The sequence below is a fragment of the Acromyrmex echinatior genome, chromosome 2 (assembly GCF_024713525.1).
Source record: "Acromyrmex echinatior isolate Ae372 chromosome 2, ASM2471352v2, whole genome shotgun sequence".
In the NCBI taxonomy this organism is placed as follows: Eukaryota; Metazoa; Arthropoda; class Insecta; order Hymenoptera; family Formicidae; genus Acromyrmex; species Acromyrmex echinatior.
This window is the reverse complement of record NC_141853.1, coordinates 7,283,612-7,293,395: the sequence shown is the minus strand read 5'-3', so window position 1 is coordinate 7,293,395 and position 9,784 is coordinate 7,283,612. Positions and strand designations below refer to the sequence as shown.

Sequence of the window (9,784 nt, the reverse complement as noted above, 5' to 3'; positions counted from 1 at the left end):
GACAGAGATAAATAAAAAACAATGAAAAATATTGTGCCATCGAGATGAAAATAAATAATTTCTTAAAACTTTCCAAATGATATATAAATCTTAATATGTACTTTTATATATTATATATCGTATGTGCGTGCACATATATGTACATACACGTATATACACGATAAAATCTTGTATATATTTTGGAAACTAAAAATACATATGAAGCAATATATGCCTATGGATACAAGAAATTTCATATTAAGATAGAGAGAAAGGAACATGTATTTAGGCAAAAGAGATCTCAGGTGATTATCTTAAATACAGGGTTTTTAAAGAGCGCATGTAAATCTTTTCTGATATTTTATCATTTTTTTTAGATTTATTTCATTCGAATAGATTTTTCTGTTTTTATTTTGTCTCCTTATTTGGATGCAAGATTTTACTTGAAAACTTTTCCTTGATTGAATTTACGTCCCTCTTTATCCGTGCCAACCCAACTGAAATATTGCTCGACCAATGTCTTTGTTTCTTCCTTAGATGAATCAAGCTTTGTCCAACTATAAGATTCGAAATCCACTTGCCAATCTGGACTCAGCTAGAGAAAAAGAAAATATTTTTACATTTTAACACAAATACTCTCTATATATTCCATTTAAGTGCTCTTATAAAACTTACTGTAAAAACAAGGTCTTGTCCTCGCCAGACCCAAATGCCACTGATCGTATTGTCATTGTCTTCTCCGAATATACAGCAACTAGCAAATGCACCTTTTCTCAATGAATCTAATCGTTGATACATACCACTGATTAAATTGCAGGACATGAAAACCTACATAAACACAAAAGCACGCACGTTAATGATTAAGTATACTTTTCAATTTTTCAAATACTTTTCAAATAATTGCATACCTTCGTTAATTCATTATTATACTTATATTCGCTAAGCCAAATACTATAATTTTCCGAATCAAACTTTTGCCAGAAGTAAGGAATTGATTTAGATTCATCTTCGTTGGAGTAAAATCGTTTAAAATCATCAAGGTCGAATGAGCTTTTAGGCATCGAAGCAAAAGGATTCTTTTTTTTCGGCTCGGCGGCTAAAGCCTCTTCCGTTGCGTCAGCTTCATCTTCTACTGCTGCAGTCTTTTCCGTTACAACTTTACATTCTTTCTTAGACTCCTTAGCTTCCTTTTTAGATTCCTTCTCTTTCTTTTCTTTTTTCGAACTCTATACAAGATAATAATTTACTATATATTAATCTTTCTTTTGTGACAATTATATATTTTCATTGATATATTAACCTTTCCCTGAGTTTCTGCAAATTTCTTAGGATCATATTCGATAGTCTTATCCGCCAATTTAAAGGCACCGATTACAGCAATAGATTCAGGTTGATAAATGACCGTTTGGAACCATCGATTTACATTCTGGTAAGGCTTACGTAATTCCGGCTCAAGAATATATTGATACAAGTGTAACAATGTCATAGCTACACAAATATCTGCCAAAGTCAATCGTTCTTCCACTAAGTAAGTCCGTGTAAGCAAATGAGAGTTCAAAGCAGCGAGTGCTTTATATATATCCTCTTTAGCATGCTCCACAGTCTAAAAGAAATAAATTCAATTAATTAATGTTACATTAGCATTTTATGTCATAACTTTACATGTGCATGTGCATTTGTATCAAATAATAAATGTATGTATATACAGTATCATAAAAGCACATGCCTCTTAAATGCATATGCATTTTATGTAAATATTATATGCATAAACTTTAATCTACCTCTCTGTGTTACAAAGAATGGCTATGTTGCGCCAATTTTGCCTTTGAAGGAGGATACATGTAATTATGTATGCAAAATCAAATATCTAATGCAATATGGAAAAAATTTACACCATAATTTAATACCTGTTTATGATATGGCATTATTCCAAGTAAAGGAAACACCCAAGCACAGCTGGCAGGAAGAATTTCAGAATCAGCGAATCCTAACCATTGGATAACCAATGCACGTTCAATATCAGTTTTCCCTCTCAATTGATCATTAGCCACTATAAATATGGTACATAACATGTTTAAATAAACAGATATTAAGAAAAAAATACATAAATAATTTTTTTTAAAGAAAGTCTTACCATAATAAGCAATTGCATTGCTTTCCGTAATATATTTTCCATCGCATGTTTCAAATGCTGGGACCTTAAAAAATTTTATATATATTGAAAAATATGTCCTATTATATTATAATGTGTATAGGCTGTGGTCAAAGTCTCGCTACAAATGCTTTGAAGCATTTGATGGACCAATTAGAAGAAAGAATTTTACAAACTGACCAATTAAAAAACGCTTCAAAGCGTTTGCAGCATTGCGTTGACCGTACCCACAGATAGCAGCTAAAAATGAGAAAAGTTGCTCCTACCCCCACCCCATCCTTCTTTTCTACTCTTCTTTTTTTTCTCATTCACTTTTTCTTGTTTCTGATATAAAAAAATTAATCATCTTATTATTTTATTTATATCATACAGATCTATTATACACGATTGAATATTCCTATAAGAATATGAGCACCAATTCTAACCATACCATATGACTCGCTACATCTTTGTATATCAGTATGTTTTATATGAAAACAATTGGAATATAATAAAGGAACGTTGCCTGAATAGTACTTCATGATAGTTTGTTATAAACCAAAAGTACCAGTATTGACAAAGTATTTTATAGTCTGTCATCATATGTGACGACAGAAAAAGCGTATTAATTTTACATTGCACAAAATAAAAAAAAATTTCTACAGAAGTCGAACGGAGGTAACGCGAGTAAGTCGGCTTACCTTTCCCAACGGAAACTTCTTCAGAAACGCTTCGCTTTTGTTAGTCTCGCCAAAAACGAAGTCGTCAGCAATTTTAATCTGGATGCCAGAGAATTGAGCCGCTATCAGGGCCTTGTAGGCTCGGAAATTTTCCGGGTACGTGTAAAGGATCTGAAAGAAATTCACAGTGGGGCGGATAACGCATTGTGTAGGCTTTATTTTCTGACATTCCGTCGCCAGCGTTGGCGTTTCACGGCGCGGATGCCAACCGGTGAAAAACCGCGTGAAAGTTACTTACTCCGGACGCCATTGTATCAAGTCACGAGAAGAGGAAGTAGAAGGCCGGTAAAGATCGCCCTACTTGAATAAACGCGCATCGCGCGAAGTACGTCACGATGCTAGAATATACTCTCAGCTGGTTGCGCCCTCACATCTGAAATTAGGCACTTTTAGTTTGAACGCATCATAAAAGATGCGTTCCAAATAACACATGAAGCGCATTATGCAATGTTTGTTTTTGTTGTTCATTGAATAATAAAGAAAGATAAAATGATACACTATATACTTCATGCGTAACTCACCCAAATGCACCCAAATCTATGTAGATATTCATATACTGTGATTTTTTTTTATTAATATATTTTTATAAAAAAATATTAAAATAATCGACATACTACTCATGTTCATACACATGTATCATGTACATATTACTAAGGTAACTGTCCCTATTAATGTGTTTTTTAGCCAATTTGCTTATTACTAAATTAATTATTAAATATTGTAATTTTAATTGTACTACTTGTAATCAATATCGATTTTTCAACTACTTCTTTTTCTTATAATATTTCTTTAATCTAAAAAAATTGATATTTTATAATGTGTTTTTAATAAAAATAGAAAACATATTTTTGTCTCTATTAGTGAATCTTTTAAGCGGCGATGGCCCTATAAATGTGCCCCCAATTTGTGTGCCTATCCACATTTGATTCATTTTAATATATAGTTACTTAAAATAGATAATAAATTTAAGCTAATTGTTTATGTTAATGTATTATATAAATCTGCTTTTTCTGCTGGACGTAGCCATTGATGTATTGTTCCAGATCCAAAATGCTGATTGGATGATCTAAAAGAATACATCAATAGCAGCGCTCACTCAACTGTTGAGTCCGTTGAACGCAGCCAATGGATGCATCCAGAAAACGACCGCTCACTGAACGTTCAATGAGCTTTTGTATCTGATAGGCATATTCCATTAGATCTAAAAATATAGACCGGGGTACAAGAGCATTATTTGCGTTTAATACATAAAGTCTAATCTATAATTGCGTAAATGTAGTTGTAACAATTCACCAATCACAGTCAGATATTTTCCTCGTATTCAAGTGTGATTGGTTCTTAAGCGGGAAGCAGATTCTTGCATAACATATAACACATAAGAAAATCCAATCAATCAGAGTTCTTTATTTCATGAAAAGGAAGGAAACGAAGGATTTTTTGATTGGTACTTTTTCTTATGCGTTTTGCATTATGTGTTATGCATTATGCAAGAGTTTATCCTCCCGGCTTTACAACAAACTACGTTTACGTAATTGTAGATCGGGCTTAAGAGTAAACCGTGAGATGTGAAATTAATCAACTGATTGTATTGGGTTATCTAAAAAGTATCCGCGGTACTTTGTCACTAGATATATGACCATCAACACACATCTAGTGACAAAAAACCGCGGATACTTTTTAGATGACCCAATACATTGAAACTGACCAATCGCATTTGCTATTCAGCAGAATTGACTAATCACGGTTGACACTTAACGATCGATTCTGGGAGTTTTCCAGCAGAGGCATAAATCAACACAAGAATCATTCTGTCTTTGTTTCTTATTATAGAAACAAGGACAGGATGATTCTTATATCAATTTGTGTCTCTTGCTGGAAAGCTTCCTATGTTAATCGGAGTTGTTGAGATGCGCAAAATGTTACGTGATATTCGCTGATTGGCTAGAGTCTGGCCGTGTGAAACTCTCTAGATTTATTCGCATCGCTTACTCCAACATACTCCAACATGCTCCTATCATAACACTTATTGCCCAGTTTACATCGTGCACTTGATAGGGGAGCTAACTACTATATTGTAACTTTCTATTAAATATATCTTAATTTCAGCAGAGTATTTAAAGAATGATGTATTAAATTGGTATAATATGCATCAAAATAATTAATTAAATACATATCATGTATATATTTGCTCATATCGCCAAAATTAAAATAATTTAATAGAAAATTACAATCTGCCTATTTACATCATTTTGATGATATATTTTTAAAATCATATTATTACTCGTAAAGTCAAATATTTATTTATTTTTTTACATTATCACCTGTTTTTTATTAATGTACAACAATCAAAATAAGCGTGCAATTATTATTTATAATTCATGTATGTGTGCACATATATACATGTTCATTTAGGAGTAAGAAGTGTTAAAACTACTTGTCAGCATCGGACAAAATTATTTAAATTTAGCGGAAGAGACGCCATCTTGATTTAACTCACCCCTATATCTACTAGAGGTATTCGTTTCGACAGTTAATATCTGAGAGATTGTCCACCATTTGATCTAACATGTCGAAGATTATTTGAAACAGTCTGGTCGACTTGCTTCGTTCTTTGCTGTTTGTTCATTGCGCGACAGTTGTACATACGTTATTTAGCGAGACGATCCTATTAATTGAGTTGCTGTTAACCACTGTGTGTCAAGGGGACGACGCCAGTCGACGCCATGATGGTAGGTGGAACCTATTATCAATCGGTGACTGGCCGTCTGCTTGTTTGACGTGTAATCGGCACGAATTACCTACAAAATTTCTTGCTCCTCCTTCGAATGTGCCTTGCGCTTTCTAATACGTGAAAAATGTTGCAGGACGGAATATGTGACACCACCGACATTTTAAATAGCGTTCCTCCTAAGAAGGTATTTATTGCGTTTCTCTTTTTATCATATATTTTCCTTCTTTTGTTGCCTGCTGATAACACGCGTATTATCACGATTGTTCTGTGTGTCCTTCCTGACTTCCCCTCCTTTATTGTCATATTCTCGATAATCACTCAGCGCCGTTGTATCTGTTGATGGGACCCTTTCAGACAATCCACGCTGATACCATAGACCTCTCGGATAAATCCCTGCAGGTAGACATCTCAGACGCTCTCAGTGAGAAGGACAAAGTCAAGTTTACTGTACATACGAAAACAACTCTACCTGAATTCCAAAAACCGGACAATCTGGTTGTAAGGCAGCACGAAGAATTTGTGTGGCTCCACGATCGATTTGAGGAAAATGAAGAGTACGCTGGTTATATTGTATGTGTGGAATCTTCTGACATTGTTATTCCGACATTGATAGATATTTTGATATTTGAATGTCAGACACAATCATAGGAATTTACGAAGTGCCAGACATGTACCAGCAATAGATCCATTATATTGAAGCATTTTGTTCTTATTACAATATTGTCAAGATTTAGTTAACCATTATTGAATTAAATTATCCAAAAAATTAATAATGTAAAATTAATAATGTAAAACATGATCGTACAAGAAAAAAGCAATAATTGTCAATAATTGTTCGACACAAAATTGAAAGAAATGATTGTGCTTTTTGGCACTCAAATGTTAAAAGTGAACTAATATTTTAATACCGATACTATATTATAATAGATTCCACCATGTCCACCAAGGCCAGACTTTGATGCATCTCGTGAAAAACTACAAAAACTTGGGGAAGGTGAAGGAAATATGACACGCGAAGAATTTAATAAAATGAAACAAGAACTGGAAGCGTGAGTGTTTCTGTATATGAATTATATGTTAAACAGGATCTAATTTTATTAAGTTACTTTTGTGACTTTGTAGGGAATACTTAGCCACGTTCAAAAAAACTGTTGCTATGCACGAAATGTTCTTGACTAGGCTGGCACATCATCCAGTTTTTCGGAATGATCATAATTTGAGGGTTTTTTTAGAGTACGATCAAGATCTTTGTGTACGAGGTAATGTTTTTGCATTTTGCAATTAATATTACAATATCTAGAAATTAAGATGCTTAGAGACCATGTTTTGTTTATTTTTGCAGGAAAGAATAAGATGGAAATGTTCGGTGGTTTGGTGAAGTCGTTCTCCAAAACTACCGATGAATATTACTTGTCAGCTACTGTAAAAGATGTGAACGACTTCTTCGATCAAGAAATGACATTCCTTCAAACTTACCATCACAATTTAAAAGAAGCAACGAGATTAGCTGATCGTCAAACATCTAAACACAAAGATGTAGCGGATTCATATATAAAGATTTCCACTAATCTTTTACAATTAGCTACAACAGATACTGGAAAACTCGAAAGATTTTTAACTAAAATTGCCGAAACTTTCGAGAAATTACGAGTGAGAACACATTTCTGAATATTTTTTTTAGAATTTCTATTTTAATTAAATTAAATCTATTATAAAAATACTTTTGTTTTTGCAGAAAGTTGAAGGACGGGTAGCATCAGATGAAGATTTAAAATTATCAGATACTCTTCGTTATTATATGAGAGATACAGCCGCGGCTAAGAGACTTCTTTTCAGAAGATTGAAAGCTTTACACGAATACGAATCTGCGAATCGTGCTCTTGAAAAAGCTCGTGCCAAAAACAAAGATGTTCATGCAGTAAGTGCACATTTTTTTGTAATTTGTAAATTTATATTTATATAATCTCGGCTAATTTATCATAACGAAATACCATACAAAAATATAACGCAGGAAATAAATATAAATGAATATTTATTTAAATTAATGGCGGCTAAATTGAACTGCAGTTATTAGATACTAGAAATGGTTTACAGTCATGAGTAGCATCTAATCAGAACTTCAATTTTTCTTGCTTTTCAAGGCACTGGAGGTTGCTGAGGTGTGTCATGTTGTTTGTGTCCTATATATATTTTCCGTTGTAGTGCTTAAAAAGCATTAGATCTTATTGCCAACCTTTTCATTAAACGGGTTATCAAAAGATTATCAAAAGGATTAATTAAAATCAAGATTTAGTAAATATTATCTATAAATAAAAGAAACTATTTTGGAATTTTACATTTAGTATATATTACCAATTTTATGACATTTATGAGTTTTTAAAATACAGTAAGATAATTTTATGATTCCTTTGCTGCAAAAAATATAAATAAAAATATTGCAAGATTTCTACTTTTTTATTATATGCAAATGCATTTACGTGATTAATATGTAAAATATATATTTTTGAAGACGTTACGTTTATTAAACAAGGAAATTGGCACAAATTAGTTGCTGCAGCACGGAAGTTATCAGAAGTATTATGCATGAATGACGGTTGCATGCAGTATATTGTCTTGATAATTTAGATACTTTAGATGATTTATGATCTGATAACACTTTTATGGTAGAAATGATATAAGTTTTGCTCTGATGAATATTTTGTTACATAATTGCATTGAAAGTTTTAAATAAAAATGTGTGTATTCAACATTTTAATATTTTAAATTTATGTTTTTATCAATCAAGGCGGAACAAGCACAAACTGAAGCATGTGAGAAATTTGAACAGATGTCTGATAAAGGAAAAGAAGGTAAGTGAAAATAGGTACAATTATACATCATTTGCTTGGAATCATTCAATATCATTTTGTAGTAGACAAATGGAATAAAAGAAAACATTATTTTCTATTTTTTTTTAAATTGTATAACGTGTTTGTCATAATTCACAAAATGCTATTGATTATTCTCCGAGTGTGACATTGTTACTAATACTTTTAATGATTTTTTAGAATTAATGGATTTTAAAACCAGGCGAGTAGCTGCATTTAAGAAGAATCTCATTGAGCTAACAGAACTGGAAATAAAACATGCTAAAGTGAGTATAATGTTTTCTATTTTTTAAAATTATGTTTAAACTTTGCAACATATCAAGAATATATACGTTATGTTCGCAGTCTCACGCAGAATTGCTCAAGAAATGTTTATCTGTACTTCGGGAAGAGTGATCTAGTTTTAGCGTTGCCATGGACAAACCTATGTGCATACATTCTGTATGCAGATAACAGTTTATTTAAGATTAATAATGTAATGTAATGGTACTGTAAAATACTATATATTTTTTGTTATCCAAATTTTACTAGATCTATCGTGCTTTGGAAATAAAGTATTGTATTTAAGCTGCAAAGTGACTTCGAAAATCTGATATTTACTATCATTGAGCTGTAAAATGCTACGTAAATGCTACTATTGGTTTTGCTTACTAGATAGTAAGAAACTGCGGTTTTATAAAAGTTTGGATAACACATGTGTTATAGGAACGTAACGCACATTTGTATTATAAAAAAAGAATTAAATGTTATATATAGCAAGTCCCTTTGCAGCTTCGAATTAAGAGCCTGTTACATATATATATATAAAGGAAGGTTCTCTATATTAAATATATATAGAAGAGAGAAAGATATATATATATATATATATACATATATGTATAAATAAGAATATATCCATATGAGCATGTTATTACTATATTGCTTAAGTTTAGGGCAATTTTGTGAAGGAGGGATTGCTAATATGAAAGCTCAGGATGATTAAAGTTAATATAAACAATTAGATTTTCATATATAAACTTTCCAAATTTTTATGACGATACGCTAGTCTGACAAATAATTATTCATAAATGCGTTCGTTTTAGAATTAGGAAACAAAACAATGCAGCAATGATAAAGGGGACCTTGAAACGATTTATAATAAAGTGCGATTATACTTTTCATCATAGCGTTGTAAAGCAACATCTGTATTTTCATGTTCTTTTATGCACTTCATATCCATTTTTGTTCATCGTGCAAATTGTGTCTAATAGTTTAACCGTCCCTTTTTCATAGACTAAAAAAAAGGAGTCTACTTTATGTAGATCAAGTAAGAATCGTTAGAGATAAATAATTTGCA

General features: G+C 32.0%; 2 protein-coding genes across 4 annotated transcripts; one reads left to right on the top strand and one right to left on the bottom strand.

The window, feature by feature from the left end:
• Positions 1 to 243: 243 nt before the first annotated feature.
• eEF1gamma (elongation factor 1-gamma) lies at positions 244 to 3,219 on the bottom strand. Its single transcript, XM_011069756.2, has 8 exons — positions 3,089 to 3,219; positions 2,812 to 2,961; positions 2,114 to 2,177; positions 1,887 to 2,029; positions 1,280 to 1,582; positions 888 to 1,205; positions 655 to 807; positions 244 to 574 (listed from the first exon to the last, which is right to left on the bottom strand). Exons 1-8 carry the CDS (start codon positions 3,098 to 3,100, stop codon positions 419 to 421), a joined length of 1,299 nt encoding a protein of 432 aa, XP_011068058.1. The 5' UTR covers positions 3,101 to 3,219; the 3' UTR covers positions 244 to 418.
• A 2,144-nt stretch (positions 3,220 to 5,363) lies between these two features.
• Positions 5,364 to 9,627, top strand: Snx6 (sorting nexin 6). 3 transcript variants are annotated; one of them, XM_011069758.2, is made up of 11 exons: positions 5,364 to 5,579; positions 5,715 to 5,765; positions 5,936 to 6,151; positions 6,509 to 6,630; positions 6,704 to 6,840; positions 6,924 to 7,231; positions 7,317 to 7,499; positions 7,723 to 7,740; positions 8,367 to 8,430; positions 8,629 to 8,714; positions 8,794 to 9,627. In XM_011069758.2, the coding sequence occupies exons 1-11, from the start codon at positions 5,574 to 5,576 to the stop codon at positions 8,842 to 8,844; spliced, it is 1,242 nt and encodes a 413-aa protein (XP_011068060.1). In that variant the 5' UTR covers positions 5,364 to 5,573; the 3' UTR covers positions 8,845 to 9,627. The 3 variants fall into 3 exon arrangements, with proteins under 3 accessions (XP_011068060.1, XP_011068059.1, XP_011068061.1); XM_011069757.2 differs by lacking the exon at positions 5,364 to 5,579 and having other exon boundaries at positions 5,586 to 5,765; XM_011069759.2 differs by lacking the exons at positions 5,364 to 5,579; positions 7,723 to 7,740 and having other exon boundaries at positions 5,586 to 5,765.
• The last annotated feature ends 157 nt before the right edge of the window (positions 9,628 to 9,784 follow it).